The 22,372-nt window shown below is 46.9% G+C and overlaps 1 protein-coding gene across 2 annotated transcripts in view; it reads left to right on the top strand.

Annotated features, from left to right (window-relative positions):
• SLC24A3 (solute carrier family 24 member 3) overlaps positions 1-22,372 on the top strand; it is a 394,577-nt gene that overhangs the window by 321,471 nt on the left and 50,734 nt on the right. For both annotated transcript variants that reach the window (XM_024753731.1, XM_024753730.1), the window contains exon 6: positions 14,346-14,420. In XM_024753731.1, coding sequence (XP_024609499.1) covers positions 14,346-14,420 — 75 coding nt within the window. The remainder of the gene's footprint in view (positions 1-14,345; positions 14,421-22,372) is intronic.

The raw sequence follows: 22,372 nt of genomic DNA on the forward strand, positions 1-22,372 counted from the left end.
GTCTCTTATTACATAGGCTTTAATCAGAGTTCTAAACCTGTTACATAGATCAATGCATTTGATCCTCATAATAACCCTGGAGGGGGATGCTGTTATTAGCCCATTTTCAAGATGGTAAAGCTGAGGCACAGACATAATAGCTTGCCCACAGTCGTATGCCTGGGAGTGTGGGGGCTGGTATTTGAGCTCAGAGACTCTGGCCAGGGGTCCTGGTCTTCACCATCTGCCCTACTGCTTTTCTCGTGTTTCATTATGAGAGTCAATAGAAACCAATATATAGAGGTAGAAGCAAATTAGTTGGTATTAGTTTTGTGACACCTAAAATAACCCAATGCAGAAATGTTTAGAATGGTTACCTCTGGGGAGTGAGACGGGGGTGAAGGGCAAGGGCAGGCAGAAGATTTTATTTTCACGCACAGTCACTTGTACTGCTTGATTTTCTTAAACCATAATCATCACTTTTATATTTGAAAGTTTATCTTACACAAGACCTACAAATTTCAGTGGATTGTCAATTGCAAATCAGATAGAAATAGGAAGAAGTTGATGAAAACAGTGTATGACCCTTCTGTCTCCCAAGATTGGAAGTAATTTGTATACATGTGCAAGACTTAGGCAACCAAATGCACCCTTAGGAAATTTGATTTAAACATTTTGGGACTTCCCTGGTGGTCCAGCGGTTAAGACTGCCTTCCACTGTAGGGGGTGTGGGTTTGATCCCTGGTCAGAGAGCTAAGATCCCACATGCCTTGGGGCCAAAAAACCAAAAAGAAACGTGAAACAGAAGCAATATTGTAACAAATTCAATAAAGACTTTAAAAATGGTCCATATCAGAAAAAAAATTTTTTAAATAAACATTTTATTAAGTATTTGTTTCATTTGAAGGGAACTATATTAAAACTTTCTTGCTAATACTTCTATCCAACTTTAAGGCTCCAGAAAATGATTAGACTTTATCAGTCTTGTGACTTAGTAAAAAGTGAAGCTATATGACCTTTGAGACCAGCTCATAAAAGGCTATGCAGCTTCTGCCTGTTCTCTTGGAACACTTACATTTGGAGCCCAGAGCCCTCATTTAAGTGGTCTAACTGCCCCGAGGCTGCCACATTGTGAGGAAGCCCCAGCCACCGGGAGAGACCATTGGTAGGTTAGGCCAGTAGCCCTAGCTGGGAACCCAGTTGACAGCCAACATCAGCCACCAGCCCCGCCAGTGAACAAAACTTCCGATGATTCCAGCCCCCCGCCTTTGAGTCTTTCCAGCTAAAAGTGACACCCAGCAATTCCACACTTCTTCTTTTATCCTGATGTGACTCTCAAAGTAAATTTTTTTTTTTTTTTTTTTTTTTTTTTGGGTGGGCGCGGTCCTCTCACTCTTGTGGCCCCTCCCGTTGCGGAGCACAGGCTCCAGACACGCAGGCTCAGCGGCCATGGCTCACGGGCCCAGCCGCTCCGCGGCATGTGGGATCTTCCCGGACTGGGGCACGAACCCACGTCCCCTGCATCGGAAGGCGGACTCTCAACCACTGCGCCACCAGGGAAGCCCTCAAAGTAAATTTTTATTCTAAATCTAAAAGAGATATTAAAACAGATCTACTTTATAAGCAGACTGATGGATGGCAACACTGCTAGTGTGTGGGCTCTGAAATATTCATAAGGAATAGGTAAAATCTATTGTTACTTATCAAAATCTCATATGCATAGGTGGGGTTTCCTTTTGCGCTGTGTGGGACAGGGGATGCCTGGTAGTTTCTCATTTCTGATTATCTAGACACCCTTCAGCCTAACAGGTGGTAGCAGGATGGGGCAGTGGTCTCAACCCCTGCTGGATGTTAGGAATCACCTGGGAAGCTTTGAAAAATCCCAGTGGCCCAGCCAGAGCCTGGCTCAGCTAACTCAGCATCTCCGGGGGTTGGACCCAGGCATGAGTGTTTCCTAAAGCTTCCAGGTGATTCCAGTGTGCAGCCACAGATGAGAGTCTGATTCAGAAAGCCTGGGGTGGGCCCAGGAATCTATTATCAAACAGACCCAGGTCATTCTTATGATCAGCTAAGTTGAATAATCCCTGGCAAAGGGGTGACTGTGTGGGTTCCGTAGGTATTCAGACCTGGTTCAAGGTGTGGCTCAATCACTTTCAAACTCTGACCCCTGGGCAGATTATGGAACCTTTCTTAGCCTTGGTTGACTCATCTGTAAAATGTCAATATTAAAAGATTGGAAGGAAAAAGGCGGGTAAAGTGCTTGGTGCAGCATTTGGCACATAAGAACCAACTTGTAAATGTTGACTGTTAAGGAAGGGGCTCCATCGCGGGCCATGACATCCTGGGAAACAGCCCAATACCGGGTCCCTGAAAGCCCCAAATGGTTCAGAGAGGCTTTTTCTTTCCTGGGAACGAGACAGGGCGCTCCAGGTAAAGCCACTCTTTGTTCCTAATGCCTCCATGGACGACCTTCCACTCACCCCGGAATCTTAGGATCTTCTCAGACACTTTTGCATGGATCCTTGCACACTGCTGAGGGGCTGGTGTGGGTAACAGTGGTCATTCCAGGTGGAGACGTGACATAAGGATGAGCACAGGCCGAGCTTCTGCTCACAGCACGTGAAGGGCGAGGCTGGGGAGAAGCTCAGGCCTGCAGGCCGTGCATTGGGAAGAGTCAGGGGACGGAGAGGAGGCACAGATAGAGGGGCGAGGTCCCACGCCCACCCCAGCCCACCTCATGTCTCCGCTTCCTCCAGACAGGACAAGCACCGTATCCTTACTTCTTTACTTTCCACACCGCACTTGATTGCACTTCTGATCCTGGGAACAGCTAAGGCACGCACTGCTCTCCATTTACACGGTCATTTGCAAAGTGAAATTAACATAAATACTTAGATAACGTCTCCCCGTTATTTTGGCTAAAAACTAGTCCGCTCTTTGGGGAAGGGGCTTTTGTCAGCTGGCAGGTTTTACTGGCTGCCTGAGCCTCTGCTTCACTGCTTAAGGCAGATCAGGTCTAGATGTGTTTTGATGTTACCGTATTTTAATTCTCAAGATCTTTAATGCAGGGGGAAGTTATCTTCCAAGCATCCATTAAAGAAACGTTCTTGTGTTCAGTTTTCCGTGGCTGCGGAATTGATTCATGGGCGTCCTGTTCTCCCTACCCTGAGTCACAGAAAGTACCTAAAATAAATTGCCTGATGGATCTACTGGCGCCAGATGAGCCACACAGACGCAGCAACCAGTATTTCTTGGTATGAAAATATCACTGCACACCCCCGAGATCAGCGTGTGACCGAGTCCGCACCTGAGAGGCGACAAGTGCTTCCTTTCCTTTCCAACCTGGCGCTCCCACAGTGGCGGCCACCCACATTTCCTTTGGACACAGAATTGGTCAGATGAGCTCCCGATATGACGCAAACTCCAACCCTCGTCAAACAGTAGGTAGAAAGCTTTGTTTTAAAGTACACGATCCACATTTCCTGTCCTCTGTAACTTGATGAAGCCAGAGAAATGTGGATCCTTCCAGGTATGAAACGGACCCTTCCAAATCCATATCCAAGCCTGTGGACTGGAAAGTAGCTGTCTCTCCTGTCTTTCCATCCCCCTTTGCCTCCAGCATTTTAATTTCCAGAGAGACGAGAAGGAAAAGGAGCATCTTCCCCTTATGGTTACATTACCGGTTTTCTGACAGCCTGGAAAACATCGTGGTAATGTAAACACCAAATGCTAATGTAATAATGTACTTTTAGCCAGGTTCTTACTTCCAGAAGCTTCAACTCAAATACACAGTCTTAGCTGTCTGATTTCTGAACTCACATGATATGTATTAGCTTCCTTTTCTATCAGCACTTCAAAGGCAGAGAAGCCCCACCCCATTTTGGAGACCCTAGTCCCACAAGACTGTGTTACAGATCGGGACAGTGAAACGATCCCTCAAGCCTGACATTGTCCTTTTAGGCTTCATAATTGATAAAATGAGGACATATTTGCCTCCTCTGTGTATCTGGCTACTAACCCAAATGGTATAAAGTTCAAAATAAATTCAGCACCACTGATTTGGATTTCTTTATATTGTCTTTTCAACAGGTCGAGTATGAGAGCTTGGGAGGGAGCAGGAATTTTCTGGCCTGGTTTGTACCAAAGGGTGGTTTCCCCCAGCATCTTAAGCCTGGTTGGTGCTCGAAATTGATGAAGTAGGAAACCCCACGCAAGCGGTGTTTCTAGTTTGCACCTGCAACTCAGACACACCCAGTTGCTCTCTAGCGCAAAGACCCTAAGTGGTGACCCATGCCCACTGCATCCTGTCCAGACCTCCCACCCCAGGGTGAGGGCTGCAGGCCCCAGTCTCTTGCTGTTTATACTGCAAGGTCACAGGTGTGACTCAGACTCCAAAATTCTACACCCCTAAGCCAGCGCTTCGCACACCGTAACGCACATGTGGGTCCCCCGGCGGTCTTGTTAAGAGGCAGATTCGGGGGCAGCGGGTCTAGAGTGGGGCCTGAGAGCTGCAGTCCTAACAGGCTGTCCCGACCACACTTGGGTAACTAGCGGAGATGGCACTAAGCCGTGGAGGGAGCATCTCCTCAGTCCTCAGCGGAATGACTTCCACTTGGCACTTACCGGGCTGAGATAAGAGATTGCATGTTGTAGGAGCCACGTTAATTCTTCCAGGAAAACTGTAAATGTAAACAAGTTTCTCTCTGTGATAACAGATGAAACAGAAAGCACACATAATGGAAATCCACAGACAGCCCCAAACAGTGTTTTTGCTGTTAGCTTCAACCTCTCCCCCTAAGTTCTCATCGGCACAGCCAGGATGGACAGAGAACCACCTTACCTCCTGTCCCCCTTCTGGTGGAGGGACAAGTAATTAAATGTCGAAAAGCCAGGGACTGAGAAAGGGCAGAGCCTCAGGGCTTCTGTTGCCGAAAACTAGATTAAGGGGCCTGTGAACTTGATGAGAAAAAATACATCTTTCTTTTTGCTAACCACTTCTATTTAACATTTCACTTCATTATTCATGAGGAATAAGCCATGGTAATGTGAGCTGGGATTTTGTCTCCAATAGACACATAAGCTGTTTTCATGCTATGTTACAGTTACTGCAGGTACTCCAGCCCCTTCCCACTGATCACTACACTTAAACAACTGATTTCTTACAATAAGGAAGTTTACTGGCTCTTGTTAATAGAGAGACATGTATTACGATATCTTGAGTTCTCAATGTTTTGATAACTGGATTTCAGTGAATCGGTTTCTTTATAGTTCTTTGTTAGTTTTTTGCCTTTTAATACACAGTTCTGAAAAGGGGTCCAGTGAGTGCAAAGGAACACGTAGCACAGAATGTAGCGTTGGTTATAAAGAAGTGGCCGCTGGTGTGTTCAGCATTGTCAAGGCTAATTAAAATAATTCTTCTAGATTAGGGATCACAAATGCCTGTCCTGGCAGCGCCCAGGTATACAGAATAAATGAGTGAAGGGGTCGGGTCTGAGAACATTAGTAGCAGAAAGGAAGGAGTACATGGTGGTTGACTCTTGCCTTTGCAGCTGAGGAACATAGAGGGAAGGGGAGGGGTCAGTGAGGGCTGAAGGATACACATCCACCTAAAAAGGGCTCCCCTGACAGCTCCACGGTGGCACGAGAATAACCCCCTGTTGCCAGGTCTTCAGGCTTTTCTCAAGAGAAGGCAAAAGTCTTGGTGTGGTAGAAATCTCCCCCAAAATTGTAATGAACATGTGGGCAATTACTACAATTAACAAGAAACAAAGGGGGGGAAAAAAAAAACTCTGAGCAAGCCAAATGGCTGGAATAAAACAGCCGTCAATATCCAGCATAAGTAGGCAATGTAGAAAAGGTTCAGCTTTCCCCTCATCCTAAGAATATTTATTCCAAAATCACTAAACTTCCAATTTTGTGCTTATCCAAAGAAAGTCAAAATAGTTATCTTAACCAATGCCCAAAAGCTAATACGTAGGGTTACCAGATTTCACGTAACGTAGGGCATCCAGTTAAATTTCAGTTTTCAGATAAGCAACAAATATATTTTCAGTATATTCTTCCAGGTGATACTTGAGATCATACTTTTAAGTTAGTTATCGTTTTCTTGAAATTCAAATTCAACTGGGTGTCCCGTATTTTTTCTGGCAACTCTACTAATAAGCCAACTGCAGGTGTGATGGAGTAGTTACTGTTCAAATAAATACGTAAAATTCACGTCAACAACTAACCTTGTAATTGCGTTTTTGTTTTGTTTGAATAAGATTTTTATTGAAGTACCACGTAGATTCAGAAAAGTGCACAGCAGTACACAGAAGTACATCATAAGTACAGCTAAATGACTTCACAACTGAGCACACCCCAGTCACCAGGACCTGGTCAAGAAAGAGAACAGTCCTGGCCTCCAGGAGCCCCTCGTGCCCTTTCAGACTCTACCCCCGGCCCCAGGGGAACACTGTTCCAGACTTAAAACAGCACAGTCCATATGCTCTGCTTTAGAACCTTATGTAAATGGGATTTTTTTTTTTTTTTTACTTAAGTGTAGTTGATTTGCAATGTTGTGTTAGTTTCAGGTGTACAGCAAAGTGATTCAGTTGTACATATGTATATATTTATTCTTTTTCAGATTCTTTTCCTTTGTAGGTTATTACAAAATATTGAGTATAGTTCCCTGTGCTATACAGTAGGTTGTATAGTATATATATGCTATTTTATATATAGTAGTGTGTGTATGTTAATCCCAAACTCCTAATTTATCCCTCCCCTGCTTTCCCCTTTGGTAACCATAAGTTTGTTTTCTATGTCTGTGGGTCTGTTTCTGGGGGTTTTTTTTTTTTTTTTTTTTTTTTGTTTCTGTTTTATAAGTAAGTTCATTTGTATCATCTTTTTAGATTCCACATATGAGCAATATCATATGATGTTTGTCTTTCTCTGTCTAACTTACTTCACTTTGTATGATAATCTCTAGGTCCATCCATGTTGCTGCAAATGGCATTATTTCATTCTTTTTTTATGGCTGAGTAATACCACTCCTGGGCATATATCTGGAGAAAACTATAATTTGAAAAGATACATGCACCCCAGTGTTCACTGCAGCACTATTTACAATAGCCAAGACATGGAAGCAACCTAAGTGTCCACCGGCAGATGAATGGCTAAAGATGTGGTATATATACGAGTTGTATTTTTAGGCTTACAAAACTCTGTGTGTGTCTGTGTGTGTGTGTGTCTGTGTGTGTGTGTGTGTGTCTGTGTGTCTGTGTGTAGGAATGCTTACTCTGATTATTGGATTATTATGTAAATCCATGTTTAGGGTTAAAGCAGACACTGCTGGTGCCCCACCCATGACCCTCACCCTTACCGTTTCAGTTCCCTCTGGCCTGACTTCCCCCTGCCAGAACCTGTGTTTCTCTGTCTGAGGGCCCTCCTTGGCCAGGGAATCAATAATCCAGGTGCAGCCCTGAAGCAATGACTTGTGGGAGTAGGTGGATAAATACCCCAACTCCCTCTCCCCTTGGATGAGACAGGAGAGAGGCATGTTCTCCAAGGTCCCCCAGAGCGCCCCACCGGGATCGTGCCCCAGTCTCCTGCTGCTGTGACTTGCTTATTACCTTTTCATTACCTACCTCACTTCCCCCAACAGTGTTTCCTAGAATCACCTCTCAAATAAACCATATGCATTCGAATCCTTGCCTCAGGCTCTGCTTCTGGGTAAATCCAAGCTAACACGTCTGCTTACATGAAATTGCCCTAAATGCCTTACTTTTATTCAGCAAACTTGTACCTAGTGCTGGTCCCTAGGGTTGGCACAGCAATGCCTGGCAGTGAGTGCAGACCCCGCACCTGGTCCTAGGTGACTAGGCAACGGGATCCAGGAGCACAGCCGGTGCAGTCCTCCCCTAAGACGGAACTGACCCCCCTTAATTCTCATGTGTGCGAGAACAGTCTGAGCTACCAAGTTTTGAAGGCCTAGCAGGCAACACTTACATCCAACGTGAAAACTCCTGCACCTGATGTTTTGAATATTGAGAAGGCACTGCTGCATCCCAGGCACTTCAGGTCGTTAGAGCATCTGTGGTTATTGTTCAGCTTGATCAGTGAAGAGCGTTCAGGAGACTACTGTGTGCCTGCACGGTCCTGATGTGGCCTTGTCTTTATTTAAATGTATCTCCAGTAGCAGCTTGTTTACTTGTCATTTGTCTTCCTTAAGTAAAGCTAGAGCTCAGAATGGGTTTTCTTAGAAAAAATAAAAATTAAAATATGACTCCATTTCCTCTTCCTGTTTGCAAAGATTAATAAGAGGACATTCACTGTATTTTGCGAAAGCTTATTATTGTCTTTTACACAACCTATTTTTTTTATTTTATTTATTTTTTTATACAGCAGGTTCTTATTAGTTATCAATTTTATACATATAGTGTATATAAGTCAATCCCAATTATCACGACCTATTACTGTCCGTTCTCGGCTGTAAATTCCCAGAAAGCAGGAGCCATTTGTATTTGGTGACTTTTCCCAGGATCGAAGTGTTTTGAAAGTGTACTTGAATAAGGAACAGACGGTAGCGCCAAGACCTCTCCCTCACCTGCTCTGACCCCTAGCACCACCGGTCACCCTCATACCATGTGGGGGACACCCCAGAGCCCCCATCCCTGCTCCACATCACATGGCTGTCTTTCCTGAGATAAGAATTGGCTGTAGGAACTGTGTCAGCTCAAAAGCTTGGAACAAAACTCATGTTATTATTTTCAGATCCCTTTTCCATGAAATTTGTGTGAAATAACATTTCTCTGAAACGATAGCAGTTTTATGTTTTATGTCATGTAACCATTATGGTGTTCTGACTGCTACAATGGCTTTTTAAAAAGGCAAAGTGCTCACAGGTTGAGGGTATTTGTTCCTTTTAAAATGTGTCTGCAATGTCAAATTCCATTCTCCATCAAGAAAAATCATAAATATTAAATCCTATTATATATGCTATCTGTTCATATGTATGTGTGTATATTACCATATATATCAATAGCTGTGTATAGATTTGCAATACAAATCCATATACAGAAAATATATCGTTTTATCATGAATAATTAATTTTAACCTCCTGGAAGGAGTGAGAATTCCAGATTATCACTCAACATTTGAATAAAGGAGAAGGTATTTTCCTGTTTTGGAAGTGTGGATTTTTTTTTTTTTTTTTTTTTCACCTCATGCCACTCTGAAGCTACATGAAATTATAAGAAGGAAACTGAAGCTGCATATATTCAATAGAAAAAGAGTGAAATGCACTCCAGAAATAGAAAAGAAATAAGATGAAATTCCAGCTGGGAGGGATTCCTAGAGCTATAGGGGAAAACAGAGCCTCTGGCTTTAATTTATGGAGGAGTCTGCCAGTGGATGGCCTCTCATAATCTGTGCCATCTGTATTATTGATTAATGAGGTCAAGGGCAGCGTTACTCACTGTTGGTTCTCTCCCAGGACCCCTGTTCACTTTGCAAAGTGCTCAGGAAGCATTGTCTTCTCATCACCATCTCCCCCGCTCTGGGTTGGGTGACGCCTGCCAACAGATGCCAAAGAGCCTCCCTCCCATGTTGATGCAGGGGTGCTGACAGATCCCTCCCTGCCAACGAATGAGTCAGATGGTTGCTGGCCTCTTCTCGAGATAAAAGCCCCTTCACCAAGGAGCAAAGAGAGTGGCTTAGAACCAAGCATCAGTGTATCCACATCTGTGGAAAAGTAAAATATTCCATCAGCAAACAATGAACTGTATTGGTGTTTTTTACAAAAAAAAAAAAAAAAAAACACTAGCTAAATGGAGTAGTTTCCCAGTTTTCTAACTGACTCTCTCCCTCCTGGAATATGTCCATACCCTATCTGTATCCCTGTCTATTGTCACTGTGGTCACTCCTTCTGCCTTGATAACTTGCCCTGAGTCTCTTTAGAGCAGTATATTTTTAAATGGAGCTGTGGTAGCTGCTTTTTGGTCTCTCACCTCCAACTCTTCCCTCCTTTGGCTACCATCTCTAACACACCTGCCTAATGGCTTAATGTCATGGAGAAAAAAGTATCTCCATGGGAGGTGTCACAAATGGGTATCTGCTTTTACCCTGCCTCTGTTTACGCATTGTAGCATAGAGTGTCGGGTCAGGGCCGTGAGACCCAGGCTTCTGGGTTCAGATCCAAGCCCCCACCCCACTGGTAGTTGTACGACCGTGGTCAAGGCTTCACCTTGGTCAGGTCCAGATTGCTGGCCAATGAGGGTGACACTGCCCACGTTTTGGGGTTGCTGTAGGATTGAATGAAATGACCCTTCCAGTCCTCCTGTTTGCAGGAGGTGTCAGGTAAGTCTTCCCTACTGTGGTGAGTAGTGATCACAGAAAGGGAAGGTAGAGGTGGACATGAGGTCATGGTCACAGCTTTCACTATAGATATTGCAGAACCAACGACGCTTTGATTCCTTCTAGAGTGTGGAGAAAAATTATTCCCTAATTTGCCTCCTTGTTTGTCCTCCAGTTCATTGCTTCTATAGAAAAAATTGGTTTTGCACAAATAGACTCACAGACATAGAAAACAAACTTATGGTTACCAAAGGGGAAAGTGAGGGGAGAGATGAGTTAGGAATTTGGGATTAACAGATACACACTACTATATATAAAATAAACAACAAGGACCTGCTTATAGCACAGGGAACTATATTCAATACCTTGTAATAACCTGTAATGAAAAAGAATCTGAAAAAGAATATATACGTGTGTGTGTGTATATATATATATATATATATATACCTGAATCACTTTGCCGTACACCTGAAACATTGTAAATCAACTATACCTCAATTAAAAATTTTTTAAATAAATAAATTTTTAAAAAATTGGTTTTGGTAAATGTAGGCTCTGAATCTGGAGCTGAAATTTGGAGATAGTCTATACATTGAAAACTATTCTATTTATAAAGAGATAAAAGTAGATCACTATCCATGCAGATTTGACATCTAGGCTCAACGTGAGGTGCATTTCTTGCAGGAGTAAATCTAAGTGGATAACTTGTATTATACTTTCTTATTTTAGTTTTTCTTTTCATTAAAGTTATATGCACAGAGCTTAAAGAGGCAACCACTTCTAGAAGGCTTATGAAAGACAGACACCTTCCCGTCCCACCCTTCAGAAGCAGCTGCTTTCCACTAGTTTGGTTGTTCCTGACACTTGCTCAGTGTCTGCAAATAACGTGCTTCTATGGCAGTTACTTGACTTTTCAGTTTCCAGAATGCTCCATGGCTTCACAGTAGTGTGGAAGAGGAAGGTTAAGGTCTCTTTCAGCCCTGCCCACCCCGGTTGCCCAGCCCTCTGTCCTCCCCAAACAATTACACCATAAATTTGCTTAGACAGTAGTTTATGCTGTGTTTATTATGACTATGTGACCACTGTTTATAGCTGAGCCAATAATGGGTAATGATTCATCTTCCTTTCCTGCACAACTCTGTTTTCCCCATGGTTTAGAACTGTCTTTTTTTTTTGTTGTTTGTTTGCTGAGGTATCTATGCTCTGTTCCCAGAGATCTCCAGTCTCTTTTCCGTGGGTTCAAAATCATAAGATTTTCCATCAGTTTTGTCCTTCTGGCATCATTTCGTCTGAGTCTTCTGACCTGCTGCAAAAATTTCATCTTGGATTCTCCTTTTACCATCATTTTGGAATCTTCCTTCATCACCATCTTGGAAATCTTCTTCACTTATTACGATAGATTTTTATTGTTTGGTTTAATGGTTTATTGTAACATAATTCTCTGTAACAATTGTTTTACTCCCTGATTTTAGTGGAGCACATCCTCCAGTAGCTTTCTGGGAAAAGATACGTAGGAATTACATTTTTTCTGAGATAATTAAACTTTTATTTTTAGTCTTCTCTCACCCTTAATGACAATTTGGTTGAGTGTAGAATTCCAGGTTGAAATCATTTTCCTTTCTAATCTTGAAGGCGTTCCTCCATTGTCTTCTAGCTTCCAGTGCTTTGGTTGAGAAATAAAATGTCATTCTGGTTTTGATCCTTTGTATATATTCCTGTTTTTCTCTCTTTGGTAGTTTCTAGGACCATTTTTTTGGTCCTGGCCTTTTGAAAATTCACAATGACGTGCATTGGTATGCATCATTTTGTCCTTTGTGCTGGAAAATGCACATCCTTAACTTCTGGGAATCTTTAATTATCTATTTGATTATTTCCTCTCCTCCTTTTTCTGGAACTTCTCTTCTTTAAATGCCAGGTCTCCTGTTTCTGATAAGGTGAGGGATGTGCAGTCACTGGTCTGCTTGAAGAGAGGGAGGAGGTTTGGGATTGAATTCTTAAACAGTCTCACGGTCATCCTGTTTTCAGGCCACATTTACCATCACTTCTAGAGCTTGGCCCACTGCCTGCTGAATGACCGATTGTTCTTCTGCTTTCAGCCTCCAAACTTTCGTTGCTCAGATCAGCTCTTCTATTCTCCTTTCCTCCCAGGTTTATCTCTTGTTAAAAAAAAAAAAAAAAAAACAAAAAAAAAAAGTCCTTTTGCTGTTATCCTGTTATAGTGCAACAAGAAAGAGCAAAGGTACTGGTATGTGTTCAATCTGCCATCTTTAATTAAAAGCCCAAGTGATTTTTTAAGAAAATTCAGAATTGATATTTGCCACGTTTTAAGTCCATTAGCCTAACTATAATAAATTTTAAAATATTCACCACGTTTTATGACCTGATGGAAAATGAACAGTCTAGTCCAATTTGTTCTGTTCCATAGACGGTAAGTGATGGTCACAGGTTCTAAGAGTATACGGTCCAAGGAGAGATGATAAAAGGGTCAAGTTTGTTCTAAAGTGATTCTCGTGGCACAAGTTCTCTTCTTGACAACCCTGTCATCTGTAACTTAGATCTGCAAATACACATCCATATAAGGCAAAATTAGCAACAGAAAATACCTCATTGTCCCTACAGCAGTGGAAGAATGTGTTAATGAAAAGAAGCTGGCCTCATTATTCATTTATGGTTCTATTTAGGTGATACCTTTCATGTTATTTGAATCCAGAAAGCCCTCTCTGGTTTGACTTTGCCTGATCCTTTCTTCATAGCCGCTCACAGCAGTAGGGGAGGGGAGAGGTGCCAAAGGCGGCCTTGTCCCTGGAATCCCTTTTCCTGTTGTCTTTGGTGCACCGTGTGCCTGTCACTGTCCCAGCTGAGAGGTGGCATTTGCTGTGTCCTTTTCCCCTTTTGAGGCCAAGGGCAAAGGCAGCTAGAAGTGTCCTGTGGCCCTGGGGTGGCTGACACTTTTCTAGGGAGGTGGGAGGGACTGTGAGTGACAGCCCAGGAAGCAACTCTGACAGGGCACTGGGACTCTCCCAGCCTCCTTTGGGAGAGTCTGCAAAAATGGACCTACTCTGCAGAGCAGAGGAAAAATACCAGCTTTTGCTCCAAAAGAGACTTTGAAGGATTTGCAGAGGAGAAGTGACTCTTCCTCCAGAGCAGGGATCTTAACCTGGGCCCCTCCCCCTCTCTCCTCCCCCACCCCTCCCCGCAGCCCCTCCTCCCACAATGCCCAGCGGGGCCCCGCCCCTCCTTCTGCACCAGGGGCCTCCTTCTCCTGCAGGAAGTCTGCACACAGGAGGCCAAGCCTGCTTATCCTCCAGCAAGGTGTCCACTGGTCTCAGCAGAGTCACCACATCTTTAAAGGGACAGCTCCCCACTGCTAAGATAATGTTTTCTCCAGATCAATACGCAAATCAATCTTTTAAAAATTCTGATTAAGCCAGGGGTCAAGTGCCCACAAGGCCTGGCATATAATAGAGAGGAGAGAAGAGGGCGCGGGGAGTGGAGGGGGAGACCACAAATCAACTGTCCGCGCCTCTTCTGAAGGGTGGCAGCTGCCCAGCCCTGGGTAGAGTGTTGACAAGGACCCAGGGTCGGGTAACTCCTATGGTCCACGTGGAGTTAGGGATGCTGAGGCTGGCGGGCTCCTGGGAGACATGGGACTTTGGCTCGGCTGTGCAGAACCTGCCTCAGATTGTCCGTCTACCCAGCTTTCCCTCTCCTCTGGGGGTCAGACCCGAGTTATGGCTGGGCAGCCTCCCGGTTCCCCGGCCTACTCCTGGTCTCCTCTCCTGGGCATCTCCCCCTAATGAAGTCCTTGCAGGTTCAACCCCATCTTGGCATCCGATTTTCAGGAGACCCAGACCGTGGTGCCTGAAGACTTCAGTCTATTCCTATCAACTGGCAGATGGCCTGGGTCTGCGGGACAGAGACACAAATGCTAGATTGTGTGTCTGCGTCATCACTGGCCACAGCTCCAGGAGCCAGGCTGTCTCCCTCGCACAGTCGATGTCCTGTTTCTCACCTCCTCTCCCCTTTTCCTCCAGGTTGTGGCTCTGTCCTCCTGGTGCCTGCTGAGGGACTCCATTTACTACACGCTGTCCGTGGTTGCACTCATCGTGGTAAGTGTGTGATGGGCACCTCGCCTGGATCCCTGGCCTCTTATCTCCCAATCATCCTTCTCAGCTTGGGGTGACGTGTGGCTCCTCCAGGTGGAGCAGGTGCGTGGAGGCGGCTACTTGGATCACTCAGAACCCCAGCCTGATGGTCCGGTGCTCAGAACAGGAGCTGGCTCTGGTCCCCCAGCTCCATGAGCATCCCCTGCTGTTTTCCTACGATTCCCCCGACCCTTGGCACTCACTTTCCTCATGGGCTCCTCTGTAACTCCCTTCAGCATCACTGGGTGTGGACCTTCCTTCTCCCCCTTACTCTGTGCACTCTCCCGGGACACGCCCTGCCCGTCCCACAGTACCTGTTGCCATTACCGCCTTCACGCGGACACGCCTACACTGTGTCCCTAGCAGTGGGTAAGCAACTCTCTACTAGACACCTTCATGCCCCAGACCCAATGTGTCTCTACACTTGGGATGATTTCCCCAAGACTGGACCCTCCTCCTTTATTTCAGCCCCCGTTCCTACCCTAGCTACCCAGCCTGGGAATGATATTAAACTGACCTTCCCCCCAACTCCCAACATACGCATTTGGCGTCAGTGTCCTGTGGATTTTCACTTTGTAAAAGTCTCCCCAGTGTGTCCCCCGTAGCCTGTTTTCCTTGAGGCTTTTTGCATCTCTGGCCTGCACTGATGAAGCTCATTGCAGATTAATGTAACGAGTAGAATCACAGCTGCCCACCCCCTCCCTGGTCAGTCCTCAGAGCTGTCCAAACGGTGTCTCGACAAAGAACACCTGCAAATGCCAGTCCTGTGATCAGCGGCTCCATGTCCTGTGGGGATAAACCCAAATCCCTTAGCTTGGCAAGCCGAGCCGTCTAGGAGAAGGGCAGCAAGTCAGAACAACACATGGGAATCGGGAGACCTGGCTCCTAACTCGGGTCCCCTTCTCGCTAGCTCTAATGACCTTGGAGAAATCAGTGTCTCCAGGTCTTAGTTTCCTTACGCACAGAACGGAAATAGATCCTCTGAAGGATTTACTTACCTGTTTACAAAGCACTTACCTGTATATTATTTAATTATAAATAATTAATTTAATTATAAAGCTATATACAAATAAGTCAAAAGTGATGTTTAATACAAGACTTTCCCCAAGGAATCAGATGGGTTAGTTAAGTCAACAGCAGCTCCACGTGAAGAGCTTGGGTTTACAACCACAGCACCCTCATTCCAGGAGCGATTGACGATCAGGAGGGTTGAGACCAGCCCCCCAAGGGCAGAAGTGCTCCGACGTACACGTTGGACTGAAAACACAGTGTGTCTGTTGAATTCCCGGTCAGCAGACTTAAGGACACCTATGAGCTCTGTGTTCTTGTACCTGTGGAAGAGGTATGATCACCCCCAGATCTAGAAGCCTCTGTTCACCCAGCCCAGACTGCTCAAACACGCTCTGCAGAATCTTTGTCCAGTGATGCCCGATCCCATACAGCTCACATGTACTCTGCTCTTCTGCTGTCAGGGTATTTTAGGATGATTTCTGAAAATTACATTTTTCAAGAGACGTGTTAGTGCATGGTGTCAATGAACGCAGTTCTCCCTTTTACTGAATTCCAGAAGGAGGTGTCCACCCTCCTAGAGACAAGGAGATGAGCCAGAACAACGCAGTCCAAGACCCCCTGGGAGGGACTTCCCTGGAGGTGCAGTGGTTAAGAACCCACCTGCCAATGCAGGGGACACGGGTTTGAGCCGTGTCGAAGATCCCACATGCCGTGGAGCAACTGAGCCCAAGAGCCACAACTACTGAAGCCCGCATGCCACAACTACTGAAGTCCATGCGCCTAGAGCCCGTGCTCTGCAACAAGAGAAGCCATCGCAGTGAGAAGCCCGCGCACCGCAACAAAGAGTAGCCCCTGCACGCCGCAACTAGAGAGAAAGCCCATACGCAGCAACGAAGACCTGACACAGGCAAAAATAAATAAGTAAATAAATTTATACCAAAGGAAAAAAAAAAACAAGACCCCCTGGGAGCACGGACCCGGCAGCATCCGCGCCCGTCGCGCCTGTCGGTAGATCTGCTGGTGTCAGTTTCACTGTTTTCACGTGGACACCTCCTGGACCGTGTGTGAAATAACCTGTCTTCTGTCACATTTATCTGGCCGTGTTCAAGATAGAACAAATGTAATTGTTGCTAAGAAGAAGAAACGTGTGAAGAAACAAAGCGGTTTTGCATCCTCAGGCTGTGGGCGACGCTCGCCCGAGCGGGGTCTTTGGGCAAAGCAATCACCTGCTGAGGATGAATCAGAGCTGACTCAGCTGCTCACAGGATGCCAGCAGCTCTGTGTTCCCTCCGATGGCAACAGAGTCAAAAGCAAGTGATTCTTTGCTGTGACCTAGAGATTGGACTGTGTATTTACCGACCTGACGTCAAGGCTAGATTTTTATGATCTTGAGAAAAATTACCTTTCTCCACTGTTAGGAAGTAATGGAAAAGAGAACGTCTGGGTCCTCAGGGTTTGGTCTCGGTTCTTTCTACTTTAAGTGGTGTTCCTCCAAATTCAGCAGCACAGGAAACGCTCAGCATGTCTCCTGGAAACATGCAAACCAGAGATTTTAATTCAGTAGATCCTGGGGTTGGACCCAGGAAGCTTCACTTCAACCAGGATCTTCCCCCGTGATTCTGATGCCAGTGGCACCCACTGTGCTTGGAGAAACTCAACCTCAAATACGGTTGGACACCATTTCCTCAGATGGTCATCTGCTGCAGGCGAGGCTCGTCTCGAAAGGGGAAGCATCGTGGCAGCTTGGTTGGCTGGATTTCTGAGGGCTGTTCGTTCTTGGGGTCATTTCCACATGAGACTTAAAACCAGCCTGAAGAGCAAAACAGCCTCATACCCGAAGAGCAGCGCTTAGCAAAGGAGGTTCGTCCATGTCCACAGATCTCTTCCACGCGCCAGCCCCAGGCTGCTGCTCCACACGCCATATCTTTCCGTCAAGGTTTCCTAGTCTCCTCTTTCTATGTTTTCCCTAATGTCATGGTAACAGCACCACTTTTCTTCGGGTTTTCCCTGTATAACACAAAGCTTCTCCATCGGACTCTGCAATGGGCACTGAAAAGTCCTGTACTTAGAACACTCCTCCTACCCACAAATAATTACCAATAATTATCTGAATAATTTATTTTAACTATTAGGGGTTTTTTTACCCTCTCCCCCTTTTTATGGCTCTGAAATGTTCAGAAGGCAGTCCCCTGAGGTGCCGCAATGAAGAGCTAATTCACCCGGAGGGCAAGTCCAGACTAAATGGGACCAGAGGCCACTTCTAAATACATCTGCCCACAGGGAGGAGCCCCGAGGACAGTCCCTCAGGGCTGGGGATCCAAAGAGCAGGAAAGACCACGTCTCCAGGGAGGCTTAGGGCCACGGGTCCAGGGAGTGCTGATGGGGTCGTTACTACCTGGACTCTGAAACAGCTGACATGGAAGCTGCTGCAGAGGCCCAGGCCAAAAAGCAGAAACACAGCACGGGTGTTCTGAAACCAACAGAGCTTCAAACGGTTAACTTAGAGACAAGGGACTCAGTTCACGTCGCTATCTGGGATTTACCTGACCTTTGCTCTCTGCTATTTTCTAGTTTGTTTGTTGTTGCTGTTTTTTAAAGAGAGAGTGAAAAAATAAAGATAAATAGAGAGCGGAAGAAATTAAGAACATGCTCTCATCTAAAGCAGTTCTAATTGCAAAAGCGTACAGCGCCTGTCTCTCAGCGCCCTTCCCCCGCCCCATCAGGCATCCCCCTTTAGCCCAGGTGACATTCTCTACAGTGAAGCATCAGGCCCTGGAGAAGCTTGACATGGGTCAGGAAGCTCGCCCCATGACTTGGGTCTCTTTCTGCAAGAGAAGTGTCGCTGTTTAGGTTCTGAGAGCATCCTGGCTCCTTCGGAGCATGTCCTGTGTGCCTCTACACGATGGGGAGTCTGCAGACCCTCGTGGACACTCTTGCTGCTGTCTCTCACACCAAGGACCCACCCCCACCTGACTATGGCAGCTCCAGCCTCCCCATCTTCTTTCTCCAGATTCCAGCAGACCCGACAGACAGTCTCTTTTATTGAAATGTTACTGTAATTTACATAATCATGTAATTTACATAAATGCAAATGATTCATTACATCGTCAATCTAACAGCTGCCCTAAAAGGAATACTTTATTTTTACCCTTCATCTCTGCTTCAAGATGGGGGATTTTGAGCACCAAGAGAAGGGAAACTTCCAGGGGGTATGGAGAGGCCTCTGAGACAGGTTCCAAATAACAGACAGGCTCACAAATGCAGCTTGGGGGAGGAGGGGCTGCCCACCTGGAGAAGGGCCAGGTGGGCCATTGGCAGTTGCGGGGCCCCTCAGGGCAACCTGAGCACCGGCACAGCAGCAAGGCTCATCCGAGGTGACACTGCCCTCTCACTCAGTGCAGCCCCCCACTCTCATAAAGAGAGACAACTCAGCTGACCCATCTGCCGGAGACAGCCTAGGCAGCGCTGTCCCATATGATGGCCACCAAGCACGTGAGCCTTTGAGCTCTTTTTTTTTTATTTTTATTTTATATTGGAGTAGAGTTGATTTACAATGTTGTGTTAGTTTCAGGTGTACAGCAAAGTGATTCAGTTGTACATATACATGTGTCTATTCTTTTTCAAATTCTTTTCCCATTTAGCCATTGTACTCTTGAAATGCAACCATTGCAACCAAGGAACTGAACCTTATTTCATTGATTTCAATGTATGAGGCCACATGTGGCTAGTGCCTATCAGCTTGGATAGCACAGTTGTAGAGAGCAAATCCTTCCAGAGGAAGTATACCTACATTCTCACGGGCACTTTTAACAGTCACAGACTCCATACTTCCTACGGGACTGAGTACAGTGTTGGGTCGGTCGATGGAGATTTCCTAGTTCAATACTCACCACTGCGCAAGCAGCTGTGATAGGAGTCCCATTTTACAGATGGCAACACCAAGGCTCCAGAAATCCAGGGATTTGCTCAAGGTGAGCGAGCTGCAACCTCTCAGGCCAACCAGAGCAGGAGGATAAGATGTACAGCTGCATCAGCCCAGCAAAGAATTCAGGTTTTCCCTCGTACAGTCTGGCTTTACCCCACCTACCACGAAGTCCACCTTCACAGGGGCGCCCGGAGGAAGCGCTTACTTTACATTTGGAGACTGAATGTCTGCCTCCCTCTCCTGGAAGTCTTTCCATCTTAAATCTCCTTATCTCGCCCTTTCTGTGAGAGGAAAGTGCCTGACATGTACCCTGCTGACTGTCCTCTGGTGCCCGCTGTCCTCCACAGCCCGTTCCCCTCGGGCCCTTCCTTCTTCTCCAGTGTGGAGACCCTGAGGCCCTTCTGTTCACGATTACGTCTCGGGGCCCCAGCAAAACGGGAATGACTCTGGCAGCCAGAAGATTCTCACACAGAAGGATGTGAGAGAACATTCAAGTTCCTCAAACAAACCAGGGGGTCCCCTGTTCCCTAATCCCTGCCACAGTGAAGAGGCAGGGCTGCTCTTAAGTGGTGCTGGGGTCAGGGAGGGAGCCGGGGCATCCGAGCATTTGCTCCTAGAGCCGGGGAATCGGGTTGGCTGGACGGGATTCCAGTAGACTTGCTCTTTCCCGAGGACAGCAACTTGGACATTTTAGTTCCTCGCCTGTGTTTTTGCACTGCTGAGCGAACGTAACTTTTTGCTTTAACAGCCGTCATCTCCTGTATCCTAAATTGGTCCTCTCATCATTGTTTCTTCTGCTGTGGCCTGCCCTGCAGGTTGATATGGGATGTCCAGCTCTGCTCAAGCCCTGCCTTTAGTAGCTACCCTCCTGCATCCCCAGCACCGTCAGGTCAGCCAGCTGGAGATGCTCATGTCAGAATCACGATTTACCCTTCAATTGGAAACCGTATCCGTGCCTCACAGCTGTTTTCCAATGTATTCCATCTGACTCCTCCCCTCAGAGGGAATCGCCGTAGGCTCCGCTAAGCCACCCGCACCCCTGTCCCTGAAGCCGGAGGAATGCAAGACGCCGAGTAGGCACATCTGAGGGCATCTACGCCGTGGGGGGTGGGGTGGCGGGGGGAGCAGTTTCCCTTCCCAGCAACGCGGGGAAGATGTTCAAGGTTTCAGTCTCTTGAAAGAGAATGATGGTGTTGATTTTCTCCTTTTACCTTCACTGCTTAAAATTCTGATGGTGCCAGAGATTACTGTACAAGCACAGCAGCCGCCCAGCGCCATGGTTACCGCTTACAACCAGCCAGCCCAGGGCCGTCGTGCGCTGCGGGGCCAGCCTGGCCTCTCCTCTCCTGCCCACTCGCCTGCGACTACCGGCTGTCTGTTCCTTGCTGTTCCACCTTGAGTTCCCTGGGTTGCTCGGTCATCCAGGGATTCACCTGCCTAATGGAATCCTGTCTCTCTCGGAAGAATTCTAGAGCAGACACCAGCACTGAAAAGCTGGTTTCCATGGTACCCAAACGTTTTGCGGAGGCCTGGAGGAAAAGAGCGTTTTTTCAGATTCACTCCTGTGAGTTCCCATTTAGCTCGTCTGCGGAACACGTGGAAAGCTTAGCGTGAAGCCGGGGGTTGCTCTGGAGGAACCAGATATGGGTCAGAGAGCAGGTCCCTGACCAGCCATGCAGCAAATCTGGGGCCCAGAGATCAGCGCACCCACGCGGGCCCTGGCGGGGGGTGGGGCAATAGAGGCCTCGCCCCAAACACAACCAGCAGAGCACAGAGAGCTGCTTTCCCAAGGCTCCTCTGCAAAATCCCACTTGGGAAAAGGGTGGGGCACCTCCGACCGCTGCGCTCAGGTCTGGGGACTGCGTGTGGTGTAACTGAGGGACCCACCCGGCCCCATCTCAGAGCACCGCGCAGGAGCTGCCTCCAGAACGTCACCCCGCCGCGTGATGGCAGTGGGCTGGCCGCAGGCCGTTGCAGGAAGCGGTCTGTCCAGGGGCCCTTGCCCACCTCCCAGGAGATTTCATGGAGCCGCCAAGGGGACTTGGTCCAACTTGATCTCAACATCTCTGCCGGGGCCGGGCCGCTGGGATGCGGGGCCGGGACGTGAGCGCCACCTAGTGGGGACCGGCTGGAACTGGGGGCGCAGTTTCTTGTTTCAGGTGGGGCAAGGCGTGTGATTTCAGGTTCTCTTCTACCCTAGTCACCCAGCCAGCAGGGGTGGGGAAGTTGTTTTGTCTTCTTTTACTCACCGAGTGAGCATGAAAATACAGAGGGATGTGCAACACTCATCTTAGGAGAATCAAATGAAATAAAATCTGTAAGGAATAAGAAATCCGCTCTAACCATCAACAACACCAAGTGAGAGTCACCATCTTTGTCGTCGTACGTTTTCAGACAGGCCGGTTCCATGCTCTGTCGGCGTGGTCCGGAGATGTGGTCTCCCAGGGGAACAGTCTGTGAACAGTGCGGGTTTCCTTCTGGGTGGGTGACAGTCAGCTGGCGGCCCCCTCCAGGCACCACCAGACTCTGCAGGCAGGTCTCTTTCCTCACCACACACAAGCCTCTTTCCATTCAGGTTTTCTCAAAGGCCTGATTTATAGTCCCTTTTATCAATGTTACTGTTCTTTTTTGGAGGCTCTCGTGTTTCCACCCAATCCTCTTGAGGCAGTGGGGTCAAACCCAGACCGTGTTCACTCGTGGGCCACAGGGTAGCTGAGGCCTCAGGGCTCCAGGTGGTCAGGGACCAGCATCGCTGCCTCTGTCCTTTGGAAGTTTCTGGTTCCCTCCCCCCACCACGTTTGCATCCAGGCATGCCTCACTATTTCTCTGCTATTGTGTTCCCTGTAAATTCTGCTCTCACTTTGGAATCCTTTGTACAATTAAGCCCATTCTGATTTTTTTTTTTTTACCTGTCAGTTAGGTGGCACAAAATAAGGCTTCTTCAGAGCTGCTTGCATACTGCGGAGTGTTAGCTGCCCTC

This window comes from Neophocaena asiaeorientalis, unplaced genomic scaffold (assembly GCF_003031525.2).
Source record: "Neophocaena asiaeorientalis asiaeorientalis breed wild unplaced genomic scaffold, Neophocaena_asiaeorientalis_V1.1 scaffold302, whole genome shotgun sequence".
NCBI classification, from domain to species: Eukaryota; Metazoa; Chordata; class Mammalia; order Artiodactyla; family Phocoenidae; genus Neophocaena; species Neophocaena asiaeorientalis.